General features: G+C 41.3%; 1 protein-coding gene across 1 annotated transcript in view; it reads right to left on the reverse strand.

Moving 5' to 3' along the window:
* TPO (thyroid peroxidase) overlaps nt 1-27,721 on the reverse strand; it is a 961,894-nt gene that overhangs the window by 884,858 nt on the left and 49,315 nt on the right. Inside the window, exon 2 of the mRNA XM_085609184.1 lies at nt 22,998-23,092. Within this exon, the coding sequence (XP_085465310.1) occupies nt 22,998-23,091 (94 nt within the window). The 5' untranslated portion in view covers nt 23,092. The remainder of the gene's footprint in view (nt 1-22,997; nt 23,093-27,721) is intronic.

A 27,721-nucleotide genomic window follows, 5' to 3' on the forward strand; every position in this document is an offset into this window, starting at 1 on the left:
ACCATTGACCAGGTGTTCTGTTTTATCTTATTATACTGGAAGACAGTGGTTCTGGGTAAGGGTAACTTGTATGTTGCCTTCGTTGACCTTAAGACAGCATTCGATCTTGTCCCCCGTAACAAACTATGGGTGATTCTGCAAGAAATGGGGATGCCCTCTGAACTGCTAACCCTCATTATTAGATTACATGAGGATAATTATGCAAAAATCTGATGGGGTTCGTAGGGTAATGTTATCAGTCCCTTTCCAATTTAGAGAGGCGTGTGCCAGGGCTGTGTCATGGCACCCACGCTATTCTCCTTGTTCATCAATGGAATAGTGAACTGTATGGAATCCACCGCTACTGATGCCACAACATTAGATGGTTAAAAAATCCCTATATTAATGTTCGCAGATGGCACATTAATCATCCCAAAGACCCCGAGTGGTCTCCAACGGGCCCTGTCAATTTTTGAGGAGTTTTGCTTCACGCAGGGCCTGGAAGTTAATGTGTCGAAAAAAAAAATGTATGTCTTTTAATCCACATAGAGCATTCAAAGGTGGTATTTTAATGAATGAAGTCCTTTGGAGCAAGTTAATGCGTTTACCTACCTGGGGTCAATATACAGGATGACTTGAAATGGAATCATCAAATTGATCTGGCAACACTGAAGCACCAGCAACTTTCGGGAGTGCTCTACTCTGAGTATAATCTCTGTAAGCGACTGTAGCGTGCTTGGAGACGCTCTTATGATGAAACAGCAAAACTTGAGTATCGAATGGCCCTTAAGCAATATCATAAGGGTATTCGAAGAGCGCGGGCGGATTTTGTGGCCAGCAAAATTCTGGGTAGCTCCAACCCGGCCAAGACTATTTTCTCTTTGTTGAGGGACATGAAGAGTACAGGTGCTATTGGGGCTTCGCCTGTCACCGTCATTGTGATGAGCTAGCCCAGTATTTTGTTAAAAAGGTGGAACTGATTTATCTGGCTCTCCCTAAGGCAGCTCCACTGCAGGAGGAAGGTGGCTTGCGGGGGGGAGCTGACATGGAGGGTCGTAGTTTGGCGACACTTCCTCCCCTCTCGCCTCAGGAGTTTGAGGCACTATGTTTAAAAATCAAATCAGGCTCCCCGGCCGATCCAGTAACCCCTACCCATTTTCACCAGCTCTATTCCTCCATATCAGCCGTGGGCCTGGATCTGGCTAATCTGTCGCTGCGGTCGGCATCAGTCCCTCGGGCATGGAAACATGCAAAGGTCGTCCCCTTGTTAAAAAAACCTTCTTTGGATGCTGCCAATCCGGCCAACTATCGACCTATCTCCCAACTGCTTTTTCTGGCTAAAGTTGTGGAGGCTCATGTGAATTCCATTCTGGCCAATTTTGTCGAGCAACATGCTATATTTGATTCTACTCAACACGGCTTCCGGCCCAGACACAGCACTGAATCCGCCCTTCTAGCTGTGTCAGAAACCATTAAGAGCAGTCTTGATATTGGGGACTCAGCGGCCTTGGTCCTCTTGGACCTAAGTGCCGCTTTCGATACGGTGTCCCATAATATACTTCTCAAGCGTCTGCAGGATATCTGGATCAGGGACTTAGCCTTGGCCTGGATTAAATCATTTTTATCTGAAAGATCTTTCCAGGTCCTGGCACCCCCCTTTTCCTCACAGGAATTTGCACTACACCATGGGGTTCCACAGGGCTCCATTTTGAGCCCTTTACTATTCAATCTATACGTCAGCATTCTGGCAGTGCTGGCGAAAGAGAGGGGGCTGTCGCTGGTGTCGTATGCAGATGACACCCAATTAGTGATATCCTTTTCTAGGAAATGTACCTCCAGTTTAGATAATTTTAAGGACGATCTGTTAGCTATCTCTGATTGGATGGCAATTAACTGCCTTCAGCTTAATTCTGGCAAATCAGAGATCCTTCTATTTGGAAAGGATAGGGAGCTGTGGTCAGATCTATATTGGCCGGATCGTCTAAAACCTGCCCCACTTCCAAAGGAAACCGTAAAAAATCTTGGGGTATGGTTTGATCAGGGACTAACCTTTGAGAAACAAACTAAAACGGTTGCGGGGGTCTGTTTCGGACTCCTGCGGGGTCTAAAGCCTTTGCTCGGGTTTTTCCCTCCTTCAGTGCGCCAGACTATCGTCCAGGCATCTGTCCTTTCAAGACTGGACTACGGCAATTGCCTATATTTGGGAGCTATAAGAGCCAGCGTAAAGCGCCTCCAGAGGGTCCAGAATGCAACGGCGCGGATTCTGGTCTCATTACCCAAGCATTGTTCAGTTGCACAGGTTCTTCCCAAACTCCACTGGTTGCCAGTGGACAAATGGATACAATTTAAAGCACTGTGCATCTCACACAAGATCTTGTCTAAACAGGCCCCGCCAGGCCTTCTCCAGCTGTTGGAGGTTTACACACCCAAGCGCCCTCTGCGTTCCGCTAACCTAGCTATAGTCTGCACCCCTCGAGTGTGGAGGGCTAGGGCAGGGGGACGCTCGTTCCGCTGGCTGGCGGCAAAATTATGGAACTCACTCCCGACCCCTATCAGAACCATTTCTAACCATCTGCCGTTTCGAAAGGCCTTGAAGACTTGGCTTTTTCCCACTTCTACTATTTAACTGCCTCGATTTGCCTTGGTTCTCGTCTCTGGTCCTTGTACTGCGCTGGGACGCCTCGTTGCTGGGGCAGCCATGCGCATTATAAATCTGCAATAATAATTCACAAAACCAATCAGTCCGGTGCTCCAGATATATAACATGAAAGTTGTCAGCTCAGCCCTTTATGGGGCAGAATTATGGGGTTGTAGGAACCTGTCTAATCTCACCATAGCAGAAAATAGGTTCCTGCGTAATATTACCAACCTCCCACAAAGTACTCCAAGGTCCCCTACTCAACGACCTGGGTAGAAAACCAGTGGCCGACACTGCAAAATTAAGCCCTCTATTATATACTGGCGTAGAATATGGACTACACCTGAATTGGCATCGTACGCTGCTGGATTCAAAGAAATAACAAAGGCAGATCATTTTCATCAAATAAAATGGCTCTTCCTGGAAATTAAACTAACCCCTAGCCTAGAGCAATATTGGGATATAATAACAAAAGTGCACGATCAGAAGTTATAATTCTAGTTCAGGGTGGGCTCACTGCCATTAGGAGCTTTTACTGCTAGATGGGTGAAATCTGGTGATAACTTGTGTCCCGTATGCCAGGCTAATGTAGAGTTGCTGGCACACTTATTGTTCGCCTGTTCAGGATATGTTACCCCAAGTCGTGCATGGCTGGTGCCAATTTACAAACTATTAGGCATCAGAAGGAGCAATGAAGCAGAAAGAATATTAGGCTCTGACACGTCTACTCCTATTGTTATAGAACTGGCAAAACTCTTGGGGTGGTCATAAGGTCACATTCCCTTCGGGTAAAATAAGTTTGTATCTGCTATTATGCATCTGCATATGAACTAGGGGAGCTGTAAATTATATCCTACACAAAGTAGATATTAGCAATAACCAAGTGTCTGCATTATCTAATTGTGGCCAAATATTTGTACCCCTTTGGCAATGAAATCCAAAAAATTTTGATTTTTTTATCAATTGAGTTTATAATGTCATTTTAAATGCTTTTATTGATATCAGTTTTTCTTATGGCTTAATTTAATTTCCCCAATCAAGCTTCAAATCATATTTCTGTATGGTGTTTTATGAAATATTTATGTATCGTGCTTTTATGACTAATATGTTGAATATTAGGATTGGATTGGATGGGGTTGCTGTTTGAGGAGAATGTTAGCCCTTCTCAGGCATCAGCCACAATCTCCATCAGGGTGAAACACTAAAGTCACTAAACTAACCTGTGGTTAACCCTCTGTTAGCATGGCACAAAAGGAGTCAGGCTTATCATAGAGGTAATTTGTAAAGGATTTTATGAAGAACACAAACAGTAATAAAGTGAAAACACAACACAAGAAAAATTCCACATCAATTTAGAAAAATAAGAGTACATTTAAAAAAACGATTTGATTCTAAAACGACAAAAACGACAATTAGTAGAACCGGAAATATGCAATTTTAAAGGTTTAGATAAAATTGGTGCTTAAAAACACAAAGGCCCAACTACCTGGCATCCAGAATTTTGTCATATTTCTCAGCTAGGACACTCCGCTCCTCAAACAGGGCATTAGCTAAGGTACCAAAGATAAGCCACTCCAGGTCGAGTGGATTATCTTAGCTTATCTTCTCTTATTTGGGTCACTCTGCTTGGAACAATCACCCGCTCGACCTTCATTTAGTTGAATCAGAATCTCTCTCCAAAACATGTTAAAAACGGGGGGCCCGATTCACAGAACTAACTTAAGACAAAATCCTAAACTTACTACTATTTTGGTATTCACAGAATGCACTTACTGCTTTTGGTATTCACAGAATGCACTTACTACTTTTGGTATTCACAGAATGGATTTACGACTACTAACTTTATGTCCGCACTCGGGCCGGAAATTCCGGCCCATCCTGCAAAAACACGGACCTCCCGTTGTGATGCTGTCTAGGACACAAATGCCAACTGCCAACTAGAGCTAGTCATGTGACCCAGGGACAGTCTGCAGCCACCAAATGGTCAGGACGAAAAAATGCCATATTTCTAAAAGTGTCGTTTTCAGAATTGTGAATTAGAATCTGACTTTACCACTAAAAAGGGTTTTAAATCATAATTAGTGATTAAATGTATTAAGGTAACCAAATGTTATTCTATGGGAGAAGTAGGCCTTGTAATATTGAAAAATTAATTTGAGAGATTTTCAATACCAGGACTTAAAAAACGTAGGTGTACATGTCCAAACTTTCACATACACTGCACCGTGCTCTCTGTGCTGTCCACGGCCTACCCTAGGGGTGACCTTCATGTATTAATAAGGAAGGTTTGGGTCTGGCAAAAGGCTTCTTTGGCCAGGTCACAATGGCAGTGTAAAACTGCACACACAGGCTGCAATGGCAGGCTTGAGACGTTTTGAAAGGCTACTTAATTGGGTTGAACAATAAGCATTTAATTTGCAGGCCCTGGTTACATGTAGTACCAACTTTACTAGGGAATTAAATTAGGTTAAATGTGTCAATTGGGTGAAAGCCATTTCCCCATGTTTTAGGGAGTGAGCACAAGCATTTTAACACTGGGTAACAGTGGTAAAATGCACAGAGCCCTAAGACCAACAAAAGCAAATTCTGCAAAAACAGGAAGGGTGAAGTCAAGAAAGTCTGGGGATACCTCTGCAGAGAGGGCCAAGTCCAACACCCACCATATTAGAGCACACCTTCCTCCTTTCCCCCAGTACCCATTGTGTTAGCCAAGGGAGCATCTGATTGAGTAGTACCAGTGACTTTCCATGGAGAGCTAATTCAGACCTTCAATTTCTCAAAATTATGCTGCAATTGTAAAAATATGGGGGTCATCATTGTTTCAATTTAAAGTGCTGGCGAGGAGGCCTCTGAAGGACTTTTCGAAGACCACACAGTCAGCAACAATGAGAATCTGCAGCGTAGCTTGCACCCCCCCTTCTAACTGCATGCAAAGAGGCATTAGCAGCAGCATCAAACTAATGTTAGTGTAGGGAATTGGTCCAATATTTTTAATCTGAACTATGAACTGAGTTGCAAACCTCAAGATGTCTAGCACTAGTACAACAAAACTTGAGGGGGGATCCCATGTTCTGGACCAAGTCAGGAGCTCCCAAGCCAGGGGCTGGCCGCCTGTACACAGTGCCAAATGGGGCCCACTATAGATTGAGGCCCCCTTGCACCATGGGGGCTGTGGGGGCTAATGTCAAGCCACTGATGTCCCATATGGTATTTGTAATTGTTTGGAAGGGATATTCTTCATGCTTTGATGGAGTGCTTGTTTCTGGTCCAGGGAAAACCTGGCTTGGCAGATTGGGCTGGACTGTTCCCATGAGGCACAGGGTCATAGCTGGGTATGAACTGAGGTAGCAAAGTGAACTAAAAAATGATGATGGATTTAACCTGGAACTGTGACTGGTTGTGAGTATCTGAAAAGTATCAGAGCTCCGTCCATCATCTCTTTGTGTTTGCTTTGTTTGCTCTAAGTTCACAGGGTATGCCCAGATGTGGGTCACTTGCTCACTTTGCCACTGGATTCAAGCTAGCCTGGCTGATGAGGGGTGTCACCCTGAAACCGGTCCCAGGATGCTTGTTTCTGTTTCAGGGAAGACCTCGCTTGGAAGTTCGGGCTGGACTGTTCCATGAGGCACAGGGTCAGAACTGATTTGCATATAGTTGGGTCTGAACTGAGATGGCAAAAGTGAGCTAAAGAATGATGATGGGGTGAGTATCTGAAAAGTTTTAGCACTTCGTCAATCAATTCCTTGTGTTTGGTTTGTTCGCCCTAAGTTGGCAGGTTATGCTCAGAAGTGGGTCCCTTACTCACTTTGCCACTGGATTCAAGCTAGCCTGGCTGATGAGGGGTGTTACCCCGAACCCGGTCCCAGGATGCTTGTTTCTGGTTCAGGGAAGACCTGGCTTAGCAGTTCAACCTGGACAGTTGCCATGAGGCACAGGGTCAAGACTGATTTGCATATAGTTGGGTTTGTACTGAGGTGGCGAAGTGAGCTAAAGAATGATGATGGATTTAAATAAGATCTGTGACTGGGGGTGAGTATCTGAAAAGTTTCAGCGCTACGTCCGTCATCTCTTTGTGTTTGCTAAATTCTATATAAATCCCTTTGTTTATTTACGAGTGGTTGAGTGACGGTACATTTACAGTACCTTGTACTTAGGTAATGTGTCAAACTGAAAAATGATATCCAGGTGCAAGCTTAAAAGTTATCTGCTATTGTAGGATGATGATTATAAGACCATTTTTCTTCCAGCACGTTCCAACTGTTTCTAGGAGACCCTTATGGATAAGATAAAGGCATTGCCAATAAAGCCACACTCCCACAGGTATACCCTAGAAGAATAGCTCATAGAATTATTTTTACATGTGAGTGAGACATTTAGATAGAAAGATGGATTGCTGATTGGCTGCTTTTCCTTGATAGATATCATTGTCAAGTGCTGTTCTGAATGTTATGATTTATCATGCTATACTCATAATATGCAAGGGTATATAACCTGTGCATGGAGAAAGGGCGAGTTACAGTTAATGTAGTGTGGTGATTGAGGTGAAAAGACTGTGTATGAAAATGTGCAACATATAGTATATTCAAGGTGGTCCGTAAATGCTGAATGTAAATGATAACTGGTGGTGCGTAAATTACAAATGTAAGTTTTGTAAATAAAGTTTAAATACCTGTAACTTATCCTTAACCTTTGTTTAAAAAAAAATGTGATTTAAATTGTACTGTCCAGGATTATCAAGTGGATTGTTAGGTGGAGAGTCGTACAGTACAGTGGAGGAGAGTGGCGTACAGTGGAGTAGAGTGGATTGGAGTACAGTGGAGTGGTGTGTGGTAGAGTGGAGGGGCGTGGAGTGGAATAGCGCAGAGTGGAGTGTGTACAGTGGAGTTGTGTGCTGTAGACTGTGGTGTACAGTGGAGTGTTGCACAGTTTAGTAGCATAGAGTGGAGTGACGTAGACTGGTTTGGGATAAAGTGGAATAGAATGGAGTGGAGTAACATACAGTGGAGTAGAGTAGAATGAAATACTGGACAGTGGAGTAACGTATAGTGGAGTGCTGTACAGTGGAATGGCATAAACTGGAGTGGTGAACAGTGGAATGGCGTAGAGTGTAATAGCACAGAGTAGAGTGGCTTAGAGTGGAGTGGCGTAGAGTGGAGTGTGGTGCTTCAAACAGATTTGGCATGAAAGTGAGTGAATTGATGAAGATGTAATGTGGCAGGAATATAGATTAAGAGGTGTAAATGTTCATTTTTGGTAGTATTTGTAAATAGTATACGTAGTGTTAAAGTTATAAGTGTTAAACTACTTAGTTATATATTGTGCCACAGTATACCATGGTAAGTTTGTGGTACATGCTGATGAGAAGGCACAATCTGATTGGATTGTGGTTGTATTTATAAATTGTAAAAGACAGCCGCGTCTTTCACTGTGTTCTGCTCTTTACTGACTTCTGGGTTAAAGCCTTAGATATAGGTGAGCAGTGGGTTTTATTATTTTTCCCTTTATGAAAGGGAGTAATTTATTTATGTATTTATATTTATTTAAAATAGTTAGTTATAGTTTCCTATATGTTTTTGCAGCACTGTACGGAGAACGACACTTACAAAAAGTAGTATAGTAATTTTAAGGTATTACCACAGTACTTTGTAGATTTTTTTGTAAACAAATATGTAAAAAAACTAATATACACTCTAGTACACGATGGGCCTGATTTACAAAAGTAAACTTACACTTTTGTGTAAGTTTACTATTTTTTGAATTTCACAAAGGAATTTTAGGAGTAGTCTACTTCTGAGGAGTCTCCGCACTTGTGTTTGAGACTCGCACATAAAACGATAGGCAGTTGCCAATGTAGAAAAAGGAATAGGTCTGCAAGGTTTAATGGAGATTTGTCAAATGGGTAAAAAGTTATTAATGGTTAAAAATTCTTGGAATTCCTATTTCTAGCAACCCTAACTGTAACTGGAGAGTGGCTAAGGCCATGCGCAGAGGGCCAGGCCCTGTGGTCAACCCACCTGAAGGCAGTCAACCTTCCCGCTGGCTTCCGAATTTAGAATTTAGAATGTTCGTATAGTTTAAGTTGAATTTGTATAAAAAGAATAAATCAAGATTTCCTGACTATAACTTATCTGATTCATTTTGAATACTTTATTTCAGTCAATGACTATTAAATTAACAATCAAAAACGATTATACAAGCAATTAAATAAAAAGATCACTAAGAGCAAGATTAAAAAAACAGTTTCATGAAAAAGACAAATATTTCATTATCTCAGGACAGTATTATAGTAATAAATTGTAACCATACAATACAAGATTAAAAAGACATTTAATGTATTAAAACAGGATAGCTGCTAGTTATTAATGACAATATATTAATTCTCCGGGAACAAAGATTCCATGACTTTATGTCGTATGGGCCAGATGCGTTCAAGAAACTTAGCAACTGAAAAACCAATTAAGGGAGACGTGTCTGCTCTACAAATTCTTAAGGCTACTCTACATTGCTGAACACCCGAATGGTATAAGGGAAAACCCAGTGTTCCGTTGTTTAAGAAATGCAGGACAAAAAAACTGAAGATGGTTGTCAGTTTCTTCACCCCCTGCAAATGCTAGGCAGATCTTGCTATCCCACATTCCTTTAGTCCAATTAGGAGTGAATGCAGCTAAATAGAGGGAGCCCAATCTACATTTTTATTGAAAGGACTTTGTGTGGAGACGATCAATCTCATCCATATAAGCCTCAAATCAGGGGAATAGCCTGAATTCTAAAACATGTTCAGTCAAGTACCCCAATTGAACATTCCTTTGTCGTCATACTCCCAGAAGGAGTACTTCAGTTTTTAGAAGCAATGGACATTATGGTTTTTGGATCAAGACAATATTCTTGAAGGCCACACTGTAAAGCAACTGTTTCACATGTTTAAACCATGGTAATATCTCCCTTCCTTGCAGCCCAGTCAGGACATCTTTTAGGCCATCCATATAATGCTCTAGGTCAGGTGTATGCCAGACTATCAACCAGTATAAAATTGGCTTAAGGTGAATTGTTGGGCTATAGGCCTATATCTCAAAACATTTCTGAATACCAATAGGACATTTTGGTACATTTATTTTCTGCTACTTCCAGAAGATTTAGGTTACTATCACCCCACAACTTAGCCGTTTTAGATCTCCAAACTTCAAGAAGGGGGGGAAAAGCAATGGAGAGAAGATCTACTGGTGAATTTTAAGATGTTGCCTGCCTTATGGTTCAATATAGAAATGCTTTTTGTGACTTGGTTTGTCCAAGTGTTTAGATAAGATAGGCGAATGCAGAGATAATCAAGTCAGGCACTCTCTCAATTTCCTCCCCATCTAGGGCAATTGTCCCTCTAAATCCCCTATTGGGATGGATAGCCACACACTTTGTTTTTCTTACGTTAACTTCCAAAACCATAATCTCAACAGAATTTATTGAATTTTCCAGGAGGGTTTGAAGACCTATAGGGAGTTTTGATACTAGCAAGGTATCAGCAAACAACAGTGAACGGTAGCATGATAGCCCCTAAAACCGTGGAATCATTGTCACAATACAATAAATACTCAATGCTGTTGTTAAGAAACAGCAGGAATAAGGTTGGGTCAAGTACACACCCTTGCCTTGCACACTATTCAAACCTAAATTCCTCATTTGGACTCCAGCAAATTTGGGCAAAGGTGTTATGAAGGAGCCGGACAATGATGTCTAAAAGGAGTCAAAGGGCCATATTGAAAAAAACATAGGTTTCAGGGGTGTTATAGTTAGCTGCCCATTTCACTCATACAAAACCATAGAAATTCCTCCATTATAGTTAGTTCTGCTAACTATAACTCGTGCGCCCGCAATGCAGTGCTGATGATGTCACATATTGCATCATTCATGACACGGTCAGTGACATCACTGATGACATCTCAAATGACATCACTGATGACATCACTGATGACATCATCCACTGAATGTGGTTTAGTTTGAAATTTAAATATGTATTATATATATACCAATCTGTATTGAAGATTGAGTGGATATATAACTGTCTGGATGGAGGATTTAGTAGCTGTCTGACTGCCTTTTTAAGTGAGTAATTAAAAGTGTCTCACTTAATACATGGATTAGTCACTAAACTATGTGAATGTGTGCAGCACTGTCTCTGTTGTTGTATAACATGCTGCATCCGTTGGTCACTAACTACATGAGTGTGTATATTAGTTATTGATTAGTTGAGTGAGTATTTGTATGGGACACTGAGTTTGTGTGTGGTTGGATGGGGTGTGTGTAACTCTATGCATAGATGTGTGAATGGTTTATTGACTAGGTGTATGGGTTTAAGAGTGCATGTGGAAACAGTTGTTTGGGTGACTGAGTGTATTTATTTGTGTGTTGGTGAGCGAATATATGTTTTAGTTGTACATCTTCAACAAAGTAAAAAAATAAAAGGCTAAAAAAATAAAAGGCATTGTATTTGAGAGTTGGTGTATATAAATAAATATGTGTAAGAGTCAGTGATTGTGAGAGTAACTATATGAATGAGTGTATAATTGTAATGGTGCTTTTTTAACATATTAACAATGAGTTACTATGTGTTTGAATAACTGAGGTGTTGTTGGATAATTGTGTAAGTGAGTAAATTTAAGTGCGATACATTTTTTTCATGAGTGAGTAGGATGACTGCATAACCGACTAAGATGACTGCTGATGTGTCAATGTCTATATATGTGTATAAGTGCATTTGATAGTATTCTATTATTTAATGACTGCATGTATAGATGATTCTGTTGTTGAATGGGTAGTTGTGTGAGTAGACTTAGGAATCAGTGAGTGGGTAGGTAGTAACTGGTATTGGTGTGTCAATGGTTTCAAATATGGTACTCTGTATTTTACCGTGAGTAATGAAAGGTTATACTAGTGTATGATGAGGTGTATCAGATTGTCAAGTGGATGATGTCATCAGTGATGTCATTTGAGATGTCATCAGTGATGTCACTGACCATGTCATGAATGATGCAATATGTGACATCATCAGCAGTGCATTGCGGGCGCGCGAGTTATAGTTAGCAGAACTAACTATAACGGAGGAATTTCTATGGTTTTGTATGAGTGAAACGGGCAGCTAACTATACCACCCCTGAAACCTATGGTTTTTTCTGTGAATTTCTAAGGTTTTTTAAATGCTAATTTCTAACTATAACGTCTCTAAAACCTATGTTTTTTTTCCAGTGAATTTTAAAGGTTTTTTAAATGCTAACTTTTAAGTGTGATAGTAGTTATATCTATTTTTTTGTACTGATTTTCTACAGTTTTTTAATTGTTTATTTATAAATATTTTATTTATTAAATAACATTATATATTTTTCTGAAAATTGCAACAAAAAAAATGTTTTTAATTAAAACTGAAATATTGATTAATTTTCTTGTTTTCATTTTTTATTTTAATATATTTATATTATTTTCTTTAAAAAAAAAATCCAATTTTTTTCGGAGTCGCGCACTCAAAGTGTACACATCATGGTGGTGCACGCATTCTAGCCGCCATTTTAGAAAAGTCATGAAGGATCTGCGTATGGTGTGCGACGACTGCGTGTTTTTCAGTTACATCATATACATTTAATATCACGTGATATGCACGATTGGTATGCGACCAGTCTGCGACTCCTGCTCCCGCGCATTCGCGACACATGCTCATTATGGTACGAGATGTTTGCGTCGTTGCGGGTCCTGCGTGACATCATATACATGCTGAGGCATGCTAGGTGCGCGACTACTTATAATAAACTTATATTATTTTTAAATATATTTTCGCGAAGTCGGGTGCGTGCATCGTGAGTGCAGAAAACCAGGTCAGCAGAGCTGCTGTAGAGCCAGAGAACCAGGTCAGCAGAGCTGCTCTAGAGCCTAAGAACTAGGTCAGCAGAGCTGCTCTAGAGACAGAGAACCAGGTCAGCAGAGCTGCTGTAGAGCCAGAGAAACCAGGTCAGCAGAGCTGCTTTAGAGGGAGAGAGCCAGTTCAGCAGAGCTGCTTTAGAGCCTGAGAACCAGGCCAGCAGAGCTGCTTTAGAGCCAGAGAACCAGGTTAGCAGAGGTGCTTTAGAGCCAGAGAACCAGGTCAGCAGAGCTACTCTAGAGCCAGAGAACCAAATCAGCAGAGCTGCTTTAGAGCCATAGAACCAAGTCAGCAGAGCTGCTTTAGAGCCAGAGAACCAGGTCAGTAGAGCTGCTCTAGAGCCTAAGAACCAGGTCAACAGAGCTGCTCTAGAGCCAGAGAACCAGGTCTGCAGAGCTGCTGCAGAGCCACAGAAACCAGGTCAGTAGAGCTGCTTTAGAGGGAGAGAACCAGGTCAGCAGAGCTGCTCTAGAGCCAGAGAACCATGTCAGCAGAACTGCTTCAGAGCCATAGAACTGAGTCAGCGGAGCTGCTTTAAAGCCAGAGAACCAGGTCAGCAGAGACGTGTAGATCCAGAGAACTAGATCAGCAGAGCTGCTCTGTAGCATAAGAACTAGGTCAGCAGAGCTACTCTAGAGCCAGAGAACCAGGTCAGTAGACCTGCTGTAGAGCCAGAGAAACCAGGTCAGCAGAGCTGCTTTAGAGAGAGAGAACCAGGTCAGCAAAGCTGCTTTAGAGCCAGAGAACCAGGTCAGCAGAGCTGCTCTAGCTGACACTGACTGACTGACACTGACTGACTGACACTGACTGACACTGACTGACACAGACTGACTGACACAGACTGACTGACACAGGCTGACTGACACTGATTGACTGACACTGGCTGACTGACACTGACTGACACTGACTGACACTGATTGACCTGACTGACTCTGACTGACTGACACTGATTGACTGACACTGATTGACTGACAATGACTGACTGACTGACACTGACTGACACTGACTGACACTGACTGACAACTCTCTACTACTCTACTACTGACTCTCGACTACTCTCAACTACTCTCTCTCTACTACTCACTCTCTACTTCTCACTCTCTACTACTCTCTACTACTCACTCTACTACTCTACTAATCTCTACTACTCACTCTCTACTACTCACTCTCTACTACTCACTCGCTACTACTCTCTACTACTCACTCTCTAATACTCACTCTAATACTCATGCTCTACTACTCTCTACTACTCACTGTCTACTACTACTCTCTCTACTACTCACTCTCTACTACTCTCTACTATTCACTCTCTACTACACACTCTCTACTACTCACTCTACTACTTTCTACCACTCTCTACCACTCACTCTCTACTACTCTACTACTCACTCTCTACTACTCTCTACTACTCACTCGCTACTACTCTCTACTACTCACTCTCTACTACACTCTCTACTACTCTCTCTCTACTACTACTTTCTACTATTCACTCTCTACTACTCACTCTCTACTACTCTCTACTACTCACTCTCTACTATCTGCTGCTCTCTACCACTCACTCTCTACTACCTCTCTCTACTACTCACTCTCTACTACTCTCTCTCTACTACTCTCTCTCTACTACTCTCTACTACTCACTCTCTACTACTCACTCTACTACTCTCTACAACTCACTCTCTACTACTCTCTCTACTACTCACTCTTTACTATTCACTCTCTACTACTCGCTCTCTACTACTCACTCTCCACTACTCACTCTCCACTACTCGCTCTCTACTATTCACTCTCTACTACTCACTCTCTACTACTCACTCTCTACAACTCACTCTCTACTACTCTCTGCATGTCAGAATTTTTTAATGAAATGGAAGAGGATTTGAGAAGTCAAAATGTGCCCTAATCTTTCTTTCTGCAGCACTAATCATACTTTCTATGGCAAAATGAACCCCCTCATTTTGTTCCTTTGCGGTGATATTTGTGCTACATTTGGGCTCTTTTGTCTCTGGTGGCCATCTTGGGAGACTTATTTGTTTTGAAGTTTCCTAATTTCCTCATTTACAACAGTCTCCTCAGTAGGAAATACTTTCAGGTTTTTTACTTTCATTCCATCAAGAAGGCATTCAGATGTGTCACACATTTGCCATAAATTCAGAATGTTAGTACTCTAGTTGCTTATTAGATCACTGTAGTAAAGCCACGGAAGTCTGCTGCTGGTATTGAAAGTGCATGTTTCAGTCTGCATGTCAGAATTTTTTAATGAAATAAAAGAGGATTTGAGAAGTCACTCAAAATGTGCCCTAATTTTTCTTTTTTCCGCACTAATCATAATTTCTATGGCAAAATGAACCTCCTCATTGTGTTCCTTTTAAATTAAACTACTCACTCTCTACTACTCACTCGCTACTACTTTCTACTACTCACTCTCTACTACTCACTCTCTACTACTCTCTACTACTCACTCTACTGCTCTCTACTACTCTCTACCACTCACTCTCTACTACTCTACTACTCACTCTCTACTACTCTCTACAACTCTCTCTCTACTACTCCCTCTCTACTACTCACTCTACTACTCTCTACTACTCACTCTCCAGTACTCACTCTCTACTACTCTACTACTCTCTACTACTCTCTACTACTCACTCTCTACTACTCACTCTCAACTACTCACTCTCTACTACTCTCTCTACTACTCACTCTCTACTACTCTCTACTACTCACTCTACTACTCTCTACTACTCTCTACCACTCACTCTCTACTACTCTACTAATCACTCGCTACTACTCTCTACTACTCTCTCTCTTCTACTCACTCTCTACTACCCACTCTCTACTACTCACTCTCTACTACTCTACTACTCACTCTCCAGTACTCACTCTCTACTACTCACACTCTATTACTCACTCTACTACTCACTCTCTACTACTCTACTACTCTCTACTACTCTCTCTGCTACTCACTCTCTACTACTCTCTACTACTCACTCTCTACTACTCTACTACTCTCTACTACTCTCTCTACTACTCACTCTCTACTACTCACTCTCTACTACACACTCTCTACTACTTGCTCTCTACTACTCACTCTACTACTCACTCTACTACTCCCTACTACTCACTCTACTACTCACTCTCTACTACTTACTCTCTACTACTCCACTACTCTCTACTAATCACTCTCTACTACTCACTCTGTACTACTCTCTAGTTCTCACTCTCTACTACTCTCTACTATCTACTACTCTCTCTCTACTACTCTCTACTACTCTCTACTACTCACTCTCTACTACTCTCTCTCTACTACTCTCTACTACTCACTCTCTGCTACTCTCTACTACTCACTCTACACTACTCTCTACTACTCTCTACTTCTCACTCTCTACTACTCTCTACTACTCATTCTCTACTACTCATTCTCTACTACTCTCTCTCTGCTACTCAGTTTCCACTACTCACTCTCTACTACTCTCTACTACTCACTCTCTAATACTCACTCTCTACTACTCTCTACTACTCACTCTCTGCTACTCTCTACTACTCACTCTACACTACTCTCTACTACTCTCTACTTCTCACTCTCTACTACTCTCTACTACTCACTCTCTACTACTCACTCTACTACGCTCTCCTACTCACTCTCTGCTCTCTACTCTCTACTCTCTATTACTCATCCTCTACTCTCTACCTCTCTACCTCTCTCTACCTCTCTTTCTACTACTCTCTACCTCTACCTCTCTACCTCTACGTCTCTACCTCTACACCTCTACCTCTCTACCTCTCTCTACACGCACACATATGCACATATATGCATATGCATTTATATATATGTATGTGTATATATATATACATACATATATAAACATATATATAATCTGCATATCTATATAAATACAAATATAAATACATGCATACATATACATATAGCATGTTATGTACATGACATTTTGAAAAACACTAATAAAAGCAAAGCTAACAAGCCACCTAATTACAAACAGAATTGCTTTAACTTAAACGAGGGTGAGACCTATTGCATTTTCAATGCTTGTTTACTTTCGTTCCATCAAGAAGGCATTCAGATGTGACACATTTGCTATACATTCTGAATGGTAGCACTCTAGTTCCTCATTAGATCACTGTAGTAATGCTACTGCTCACCAGGGAAGTCTGCTGCTGGTATTCAAAGTGCATGTTTCAGTTTGCATGTCAGAACTTTTTAATGAAATAGAAGGGGATTTGAGAAGCCAAAATGTGCCCTAATTTTTCTTTCTGCAGCACTAATCATAATTTCTATGGCAAAATGAACCCCCCTCATTTTGTTCCTTTGCAAATTAAATGTTTTAAGTGTTACCACTTTATTCCAATCAAGATAGCTTCAGGTGTGCCATACTTTTGTCATAAGTAAGACTGTTAGCGCTCTAGTTGTTCTTTAAAACACTCTGGGATTTCTGTCATTGGGCTATACTTGGGCTACATCTCAGTGATATTTGGGCTACATGTGGGCTCTTTTGTCTCTGGTGGCCATCTTGGGAGACTTGTTATGTAGTTTCCTAATTTCCTCATTTACTGCAGTCTCCTCAGTAGGAAATACTTTCAGTTTTTTACTTGGTTCCATCAAGAAGGCATTCAGATGTGTCACACATTTGCCATACATTCTGAATGTTAGCACTCTAGTTGCTCATTAGATCACTGTAGTAAAGCTACTGCTCACCAGGGAAGTCTGCTGCTGGTATTCAAAGTGCATGTTTCAGTCTGCATATCAGAATTTTTTTTATGACATAGAAGAGGATTTGAGAAGTCAAAATGTGCCCTAATTTTTCTTTCAGCAGCACTAATCATAATTTCTATGGCAAAATGAATCCCCTCATTGTGTTCCTTTGTAAATTAAATGTTTTAAGTGTTACCACTTTATTCCATTCAAGATGGCTTCAGGTGTGCCATACTTTTGTCATAAGTAAGACTGTTAGCGCTCTAGTTGTTTGTTAGAACACTCTGGGACTTTCTGTCATTGGGCTATACTTGGGCTACATCTGGGTGATATTTGGGCTACATTTGGGCTCTTTTGTCTCTGGTGGCCATTTTGGGAGACTTATTTGTTATGATGTTTCCTAATTTCCTTATTTACTACAGTCTCCTCAGTAGGAAATACTTTCAGTTTTTTACTTTGATTCCATGAAGAAGGCATTCAGATGTGTCACAAATTTGCCATGAATTCAGAATGTTAGCACTTTAGTTGCTTATTAGATCACTGTAGTAAAGCTACTGCTCACCAGGGAAGTCTGCTGCTGGTATTGAAAGTGCATGTTTCAGTCTGCATGTCAGAATTTTTTTATGAAATAGAAGAGGATTTGAGAAGTCACTCAAAATGTGCCCTAATTTTTCTTTCTGCAGCACTAATCATACTTTCTATGGCAAAATGAACCCCCTGATTTTGTTCCTTTTTAAATTAAATGTTTTAAGAATTACCACTTTATTCCAAGATGGCTTCAGGTGTGCCATACGTTTGTCATAAGTAGGACTGTTAGTGCTCTAGTTGTTCTTTAGAACACTCTGGGAAGCTGCAGTAGAACACAAAGGAATGAACTGACAGTCTCTGCCCTTGTTGGATGTACATGTTTTACTGAGAATGTCAGACTTCATTCTCACATGACTGAGAAAGATAATGTGAATTTACAGAAAATATGCTCTCAGTTAGCTTATAGATCACTTTCCAAACCTCTGTGGGAAAAGCATGAGAAAATAGTTTTCTCTCAAACATGATTCATGATATCCCAGCAGAAGGCTTTTTCACATGGTAAAATCACCTTAGAACACACCACAATTCCTAAAATGAGTATGGTACCATCAACAAACGATTTATAATGTAACTAAATGCTTTTTAATGAGGTGCTATCATGTATATTGGTCCCAAGATGGCTGCCAACACTTCTTGGATGAAGTGCTGACAGCCAATCAGATCTCACGATGAGATGTGTGGTTAGGATCCGCCCAGATATATATGTGATTTTACTTTTGATTTTCTCAGGAACTACTGAACGGATTTACACCATTTAAGCAAAAGGCACATGCCTGGCCTGAGGACTACCTCTTTGCCAAATTTCAAGTAATTCTGTTCAGCCGTTTGGGCTGTACCTTCGACTAAAGGTCCTATGGGAAAATGCAAGAGGAAAACGCGTTATGGGACCCCCCTTTTTTCTCAGACCCCCGTTGGCGAATCACCCCAAGACTTTCAGGGTAGGAGCTGAGTGGAGCGCCCCATTAGTTTTAAAAATTTCATGAAGATAAGTCAACCGGCGCCAAAGTTATTCAAAATAGAATTTTCAGATTTCCTATGGGAACTCAGTCCTAACTATAACTATCTACTGGCGACCGCCAGTAGATAACATTTGTGTATATATATATATATATCCACACTTAAACATGATTATGACGCGTTTCGGCCACCGGTTGAGGCCTTGATCACATACAACACGCGCTACGTAAACATCTCATTAAATATGCACAGACATATATGTGACGTTACAACGCCACATATTACATCACAATAGGTAACAATGCGGTCGTTACAACGACCGCATTGTTACCACGCGTGCCTTTACAACGCAAGTCGTTTCTACGACTTGCACTAGATGGCGCACTGGACTTAGGAATAGTATAAATTACTATTCCTACTCCAGTTAGCACAACAGCAGGGAATGTGTTGGATTTAAAATCCAACACATTTCCTCTTGTTGCACGCCACTTAGCCCAAGTCGTAGAAATGACTTGCATTGTAAAGGTACGCCTAGTAACAACGCTGTCGTTGTAACAACCGCATTATTACCTACGTACGGGGTAAGAACAGCATTGTAAACGTGGTTTCCCGCACAGAGGGAGGAAACATAGCGAAAATACTTATATTGTCATGTGATTGACACTGTGAAAAAGTTCAAGAAGACAGATCTAAGATACCAGACTGCTCTTAACACATCTTGCGCTATTAATATATGCTGTTATATGAATTATATCTTTGTGTAAATATTGAATAATACTCTAATAACATGGTGTTATTTATGCTGCTTCCTACCTTGCTAGTAATATTTTCTGCTCAGAAATGCTGATAGAGGTTGATTCAATATTTGACAGAATGCAGATAAGCTTCTTAAGACTCCAGATACCTAGTATCGCAATCTGCATGATGGTAATGGCTGGACACAGGTAGACTTCATATAGTAATACCTGTATGCTAAACTGGGACGGAAACTGTTGAGTGGTTGTTCTACTATGTACTGGGCTATTTCCACCTGGTGTTTTACTGAGCTATGTGCGTTGAGGTTTCCAGTTAAGAGAGAGATGCTGCTTTTTGTTTGCCCCACTGGAAATTTCCTTTTTAACCCTCTCCTCGTTAGTGGTTAGGGAATCTCTGGAACTCCCCCACGCCTACACAACCTCTATAGTCACTCATTACAATGTCATTTTTCTTTTGAATGATGTACACTCTTCAAGCATTGGTTTATAATGCTTATCCTGCATTTGGAGATTTCAACTGAAATGATTGTAATTGGATTTGCAATGGGCATCCTATTCTGCTTATGCAGCTCCATCTGCAGTCTGCCAGCGTGAGCACCTTCAAATAGAGTTATATCTGTAGGATTGTCCCACTGGCAGCAGACTGTATGCATTATTGCTATGCTGTTTCAAATGAGTAGGCCATGGACTCCAATAAGATTGAGGTGGTGGACTCGTTCCCCTATTAAGGAGTCCTTTTTGATAGAAACCACTTATGGTCCTCATTAATAGAGGTAATACCGTTGGGCATGCAGAGAAGCCTTATGTGGCACTGAAAACATTCTCCAAAAGGCTGGGAGTCAAACCTCTGATCCCAATTAAAAAAATGTACAATGCTAAAACTAAGGCGGCAGCAGTATATGGTGCAGCGATATGGGGGATGGCTCCCTGTGATACTCTGCGGTCCATAGAGAACATTTTTTTAAAGTATTTTACTTCCGTTCCACAGTCATATTCAAGCTCTGTTTTACATATGGAATTGGCTTTACCGTACATCATTGGTACGATTAAAATGGCACCACTCCTACTGTGGCACTCTATCTGGCGCAGGATGGCAGTTCCCCTCATGCAAAACCTGATAACACTCATTCTAAAGTCAGATAATTACAGCAGGGCTAAGTGGCTACAGTATGTGGAGTCGGAATTATCTGCCATTGGTTTAAGCTGCCTTTTTAAAGACCCCTCTACTTTTAAGTCCATGTCTAATCAAAAACTGGTTGAGATATTCATTTTGAGGGCACAATATCTGAGAAAGGAAAAAACTCCCACACCCAGACGGCTCGTCTGTATGAACTAAAGCCAGTGTTAATGGAGGGATGTTTTCTGTACTTGGCTGATGTCACACTCTCACAGCACAAATACATTCTACTGAGATTTCGCTTAAATATGATCCCTCTGATGATAGGATCTTCAGGGAAGCAATATAAACATTCCGATCTCTCAGTATGTCCTTGTGACAACAAGTCCCCACAAAATGATCTCCACATTTTGTTTTTTGGTGGTTTTTATTGCCAAGAACGACACAAATTTATTGTACCAATTTGCAAGAGTCATAATTTTAAACTTTGTCGTGTAGCTCTGGTCTTCCTCAAATCCTTGCAGAACCCTTATGTCTGTTTTTCTCTGGCCTCATTTCTCTGGACATGCCTGAAAAAGAGAAAGCAGCTGGGCCCTTAAGATATAGCAGGATGGCTTATCGTGTTTTTATTGTATTCATATAGAGGAATTAGATTTTATGATATAATGAATGTTTGCATTCTTTTTACACCTGGGTTTATGATACATTTTACTATGTCTTTTATAAACTGTGATTGTAAACACTTATGATCTTATGAGTAAGATCGAATAAAGGACTTTGAATTGAGTTGAGTTGAGTGGGCCATGCTACTGAAGTAGGCACATTTACCACAAAGTGTTAGGGACTGTACACATGTGTAAAGGGATCCTAATGTCTTGCAGACATGCTTGGAACTTCAGGTTACAAGGTAGAGCAGAAACCTAAGGTCATCACCCAACGGTGAAGACAAGTTACTGAAAATAGACCAGAAAATTACATTTCTTTCACTGTATGAAAAGCACTGAACCTACTAAAATTAGATTTTTCCTGGAATGCAGGATAAACTTCCAAGGTTTTTGCTTACATATAATTTAAGACTATTTTATTCATTAACACATTGCATATCTTCCCTGTCTATTTCTTAGAAAATTTCTTGGGATGATAGTACACCTTAAAAAAAATATATTATGGTCACACATGCCTAACCAGCATATGGCTCTGTGAAAATGATGTCTGGAACCTCATTGCCTTCTCTGGAGCCTTTACAGCATGCACATATTCTTTATTCACCATAATAGATTCCAGCTCGCATTCCATAAATCTCATATAATACTTTTAGTATGCAAAGGCATCATTAAAACCCCCCCTATTTTAGCAGCTTGAGCAGGTGGGCGTGCAGAAGGGGGTGGATAAATTGCCATTCGGCAGTTCTGTGTAACACAAAACATTTACATTGGTGTTTATGACTCCTTTGACTTTAATTTATTGAATTGTGGTCTTCAAATAGATCATAAGTATGGCCGTTTGAATGTAATGAAGAGGGAGAGTGGGTTGTACACTGAGAGGAATGGAGAGGGAATGGATGTATTAATGATTAAATACAGAGACGGATGGAGAGGAGAATGAAGGGATGATGGGGAGAAGGACGATGCAGCGATAATGGATGTAAAGAAAGAAAGATGGATTTATGGAGAAAAAAGATAGACTGATGGATGGATTGAACGATGGAGAATAGGATGTTTGGATGGCGAGAAGGAGATAGACTGATTAATGGCTTGAACGATGGAGAGAAGGGTTTTTGGATGTTGAGACGGAAAGATGGATGAATAGATGAAGGAAGGACAGAAGAGGATAAAGATGGAGAGAAGAAAGGTTGCAAAAAAATCAGGTAGAGAGGAGGAAAGATAGAATGAAAAAGACAGAAAATAAGGATGGTTAATGGAAAGGGCAATGGGATCCAGGAAATGGATGTTACGAAGGATGATAAAAGGGAGGAAAAAGGCAAAGAGGGTGGAGAAAAGGAAGGGTGGATTAAAACAAACAGGAGATAGAGAGAAGGTTGAATGGTGCGAAAAAGGTAAGCAGAAGGATGGATTGAAAAAATTACAGAAAGTATGGAAAGAACTAAACAAAGCAAGAGGGAGAAAAAAAATAGGCTAAAGAGAAAGAAGGGCCAAAGATAGAAAAATAAGGGAAAGAAGGTAATTTCAGAATTCTTTCATCGGAGCAACATACCAAACGACGGAAGGGTGTAATTGCCTCTCTAGCTTGCTCACTGCTATGTGTGACATGGCTTAAAGGGGGATATTGTTTGTCTCTGGCTACTTCCTCAAAAGTACATTTTCTATTTTCTATAAGAGGAACTACCTAAATATACTTACTATAAAGCCTATGTTTGTCTTGTGTTATTAGAGAAAAGAACACTGCAGTGCATGTCATTAATAGGGAGGTTCCAAAAGCAATAACAGCTCTCATTCTGAAAAATAGAAAAAAGAAGGAGAGAAATTTAAAAAAAACTCACGAGGCTTCCTTTCAAATTCATACTTATAGTTTTTTTTGCATATGGATACAAAGATGTGACTTCACAAATGTTTTATGTGGTCTGAAGGCAGATGAGTCAATGTAAACATGAATTTAAATATTTGAATGTGGAATTAATTTAAATATCGTGATTCTATGATTGCTATCAAGATAATTAGTAACAAATCTCATTCATATACCCTGTTCATTTTCGGATTACGTAAAATGACTCAATCACATTCGCCAGAGTCCGCATTGTGTTCCTAAAAAAAACACATTGGAATAAAGAAAAGCACATTGATGATTCAAGACAAAATATGATGAACTCCTGAAAACTGCCTGATGCCCAGAAAAGTACACATAGATTTAAATGAAGTGAAGTGAGTCTATTGATGACACACTGCCACACTGCCAATCTTACTCCTTTTAAAAAGTGTTGAAGTCACCAAGCAAGGATCAATTAATAGTTGGTCAGTAATAGCAGAAAAAGTTAAGTGATGGTCGATCAATGCATTTTAATGTATTGTTTTTTAAGGAGGTGAGTTGTCAACTCTTTCCTCAATTGGAGCAACATTGGGCAGTCCTCATGGATAGGGGATGTTATTCCAGATCCTGGGTCCATAGATAGAAAATACCTATTGTTTTTTTTTAACTTCTTGGTCTACCGTCTGATTGTATCCTGGCTAGGGTGTGCAAAAAATCACTCAAAAGGGTGAGCTATTACCACTTCTTAGGGGCCCATTCGGATGGCGGGCGGACTTCAGTCCGCCCGCCATCCTCGTGGTGCTGGGACTGCCTGCCATACGTGCGGCGGTCCCGCACCACCGATTAGGATGCGACCACCATCCTGGCTTCGCAGTCTGCATATTTGACATTGCTGCGGGTGCTGCTTACAGCAGCACCCTCCACAATGCCATAATGACAAGTTGTGCATTCCCATGCCCATGGTGGAAGGCACCGTGCGGTCTTAGGCATCTGATCATGCAGTACAAAGGTGAAACTTGCGTAGTTACGATTATCCATATGCTTGATGGAAAAGGTGAGTCTTTCAAGATCTTCTGACTTTGAGCTGAGGAGCTCCAAAGGGAGAAATGCTTTGCACCTGGACAGGACGGCTGCCATATCTCCTGAATCTGACCTATTAGGAGAAGCACAGTACGTGGACCTGAGTATTCCGGTCGGTTAGTAATGGACAAATTGTATTATATTTTATTTGGGTGAGTGGCAATAGAGAGCCTTATTTACAAGGCAGGGTGTTTTTTTAAGGTTGCTCTTTCCTTTATTGGGTACTTGTGAATTTCAGGGCCTCCTGACGTGGTCATTTAATTTCAGATTAAACAACAGATGTACTGCATAGTTTCAAGAGAAATATGTTGGGGAGATAATTCAATCATAACATTATTATGGTGAGGATTACATTGATTTTCTGAGAAGTGTCGAACTGCATTAGAACCATTTTTAGCAAACATACATTGTGTAGTGATTGGATACATTACTGATCAATACACACAAATTGTGTAATTTATTCATAGGGAAAGAGAGTATCTACTTCCTCTGTATAGGGCAGTACTAGATTGCCTGAGCTGTGTAGTGTCATTTCAGATTTTTAACAAAAAAGAAAAGGTAATTGCTCTGAATCCAGAGACAAATCTGAATTTCCTCTGCAGACTTGTGATATCTTGTAGGACTGTAGCTGGCAGTAGGTCTGTTACATTGTGCAACACACGTTACAGCCATTAGACCTTCATAAGTGGATAGTTATTGCACCCTGTTAAAGCTTGCAAACACGTTTCTAGCATGTATTGCTACAAATTATGTTTGAAGGTAAAGCTTTGTTAATCCTGTGTGACAAAAACAGTTTTTGTTTTTTTATTTCATTGGTTTTGAGCCCTGGTTTGGCAGGGCAGCTATCTGTAAGGCCTTATGTGATCACTTGAAAAAACGCTGCAAGAAGTACCTCTAAAGAAGGCACTGTGGCTCTGCCCACAAGTTCTTCTTCTATGCAAGCATTTGAGTATTATTGTTATAATTTATATTATTAATAATAATAATAATAATAATAATAATATTACACTTTATTTCGGCCTGAAGGCCATGAAAGTACAAGATAAAAATATGTATGCATCAATAAAAAAAAGTTAATAGCAGTACAAATTCCAAAGAACACAGGCTACATATTTAGGGCACATTAAAAGGAGCATCTAGTAAGGGGCAGATAAATACATGATGGTATAATCCTATGTGACAATAAAATGCTTAACTACTTAGAATCGATGTGACACAAGGTCACCAGTAATCTTAGGGCAGAACGGTAGGTATAAGAGATCATCGTAATCAGTGCAAATGCATTAGGTAAATCTAGGTATAATTACTCTTTAGAATTTCTCGTGTCAGAGCGATAAAAAAAGTTTAGAAAAATATAAAGACTGTGCAATTTCTAATATGTCAATCAGCATCCTTAAGGTGGAAGGTGGTTAATTGGAGTGTGTAATACAAAAATAGGCCCACACATTTCGTTCTACACAATACGATTTACCTTCTATATTATTATTATTACTATCTTCAGGTTAAAATCCAAAAGATTTGCAAAAGTTAAAATAATGTGCCATGCATGTACGGCAAAAAAACAATCAGATGAATTCACGAACACACATTAAAAAGTTCAAAATAGGCAATTCTATCCCAGTCTATAGAGTAATGTGTATATTACGTTCTACCAATTTAAATTCCAAGCAGGCTTATCATGAGTCTACCTTATGAACTTATAGATCTAGGGGCCGATTCCGATCTTGTAAAAAGGCTGTACGAATCGTTGTACGGAGCGTTTACCCCGTACGACTCGTACCCGGTAAACTTTCCGTACAACCTAGGAAGTACGATTCGTACAGAGAGCCTATTTCCGTACGTTTCGTAAAAAAGCCCGTACGGGTCAAAAAAAACCTACGATTCTGATCCGGAACAGCTTGTACGCAACGTCCGAACGTATTCAGGCAGCAGTTTCCGGCCCAGCAAGTATGATTCGTCCCTACGTCACTCCGTATGGGTCTTTTTTTACGGGAGTCAAACACAGCCGGAAAAGCAGAGTCCGACGCGAACCGCTACGCAACGGAGCCCCTGTTCGCGATGTACACGCCATGAACCCTGTCGTACGTGTCATCCCGGTCCTCTTGGCCTACGACCTGGTGCACCGCACCTGACGCACATGCTGCAGAAGGTGAGAACAACACCCAGGGGCCAGGGGGGGTGAGGGGCAGGAAACCAACCCCATACTCAAAGCCTAACCTATAATATGGAGGCCATACATTACCACCAGGGTCTGGTCACTTGGGGGGGGCGTGGCCAGCAACCCCTGCAAACCGCAACAACAGAAGTGGACGTGTACGGTGCGTCTCACGCGTACCCCTACGGCACCATTAGAACAGTGATACGGACCATACACACGCAATGAATGCGTGGGTACGGTGCGTACCACACGTACCCCTACGGCACAGTAGAACTGTGCTACGGACCGTACACACTCAATGAATGCGTGGGTACGGTGCATGTCACACGTACCCCTATGGCACTATTAGAACAGTGATATTGACCGTACACACATGCAATGAATGAATGGGTATGGTGCGTGTCACACGTACCCCTACGGCACAGTAGAACTGTGATACGGACCGTACCCACGCAATGAATGCGTGGGTATGGTGCGTGTCACATGTACCCCTACGGCACCATTAGAACAGTGATACGGACCGTACACACGCAATGAATGCGTGGGTACAGTGCGTGTCACACGTACCCCTACGGCACCATTAGAACAGTGATACGGAACGTACACACGCAATGAATGAGTGGGTACGGTGCATACCACACGTAACCCTACGCACAGTAGAACTGTGATACAGGCCGTACACACGCAATGAATGCATGGGTACGGTGCGTGTTACACGTACCCCTACGGCACCATTAGAACTGTGATACGGACCGTACACACGCAATGAATGCGTGGGTACGGTGCGTACCACACGTACCCCTACGGCACAGTAGAACTGTGATACGGACCGTACACATGCAATGAATGCGTGGGTACGGTGCATGTCACACGTACCCCGTTATGGCAACAGTACATTTGGGATACGAGGCATACACACGCCAGGAATGTGGGCTTAGAGGACTGGCCCAGCATGTTACCTTCATATTGGTGTGTGTGTAGGTCCAGGCCAGCAGTGTACTGCTCCAAGGGGGTGCGTGGGTGGGTGCATATGACTCCCAGCAGTGGTCAGAGATATGGGGGTGGGTGCAGAGGACTCCCAGCAGTGTCCAGACATATGAGGGGTGGGTGCATATGACTCCCAGCAGTGTCCAGACATATCAGGGGTGGGTGCAGAGGACTCCCAGCAGTGGTCAGAGATATGAGGGGTGGGTGCAGAGGACTCCCAGCAGTGTCCAGACATATGAGGGGAGGGTGCATTTGACTCCCCGCAGTGTCCAGACATATGAGGGGTGGGTGCATATGACTCCCAGCAGTGGTCAGAGATATGAGGGGTGGGTGCATATGACTCCCAGCAGTGGACAGAGATATGGGGGGGTGTAC

This window comes from Triturus cristatus, chromosome 6, assembly GCF_964204655.1.
Source record: "Triturus cristatus chromosome 6, aTriCri1.1, whole genome shotgun sequence".
Taxonomy (NCBI): domain Eukaryota; kingdom Metazoa; phylum Chordata; class Amphibia; order Caudata; family Salamandridae; genus Triturus; species Triturus cristatus.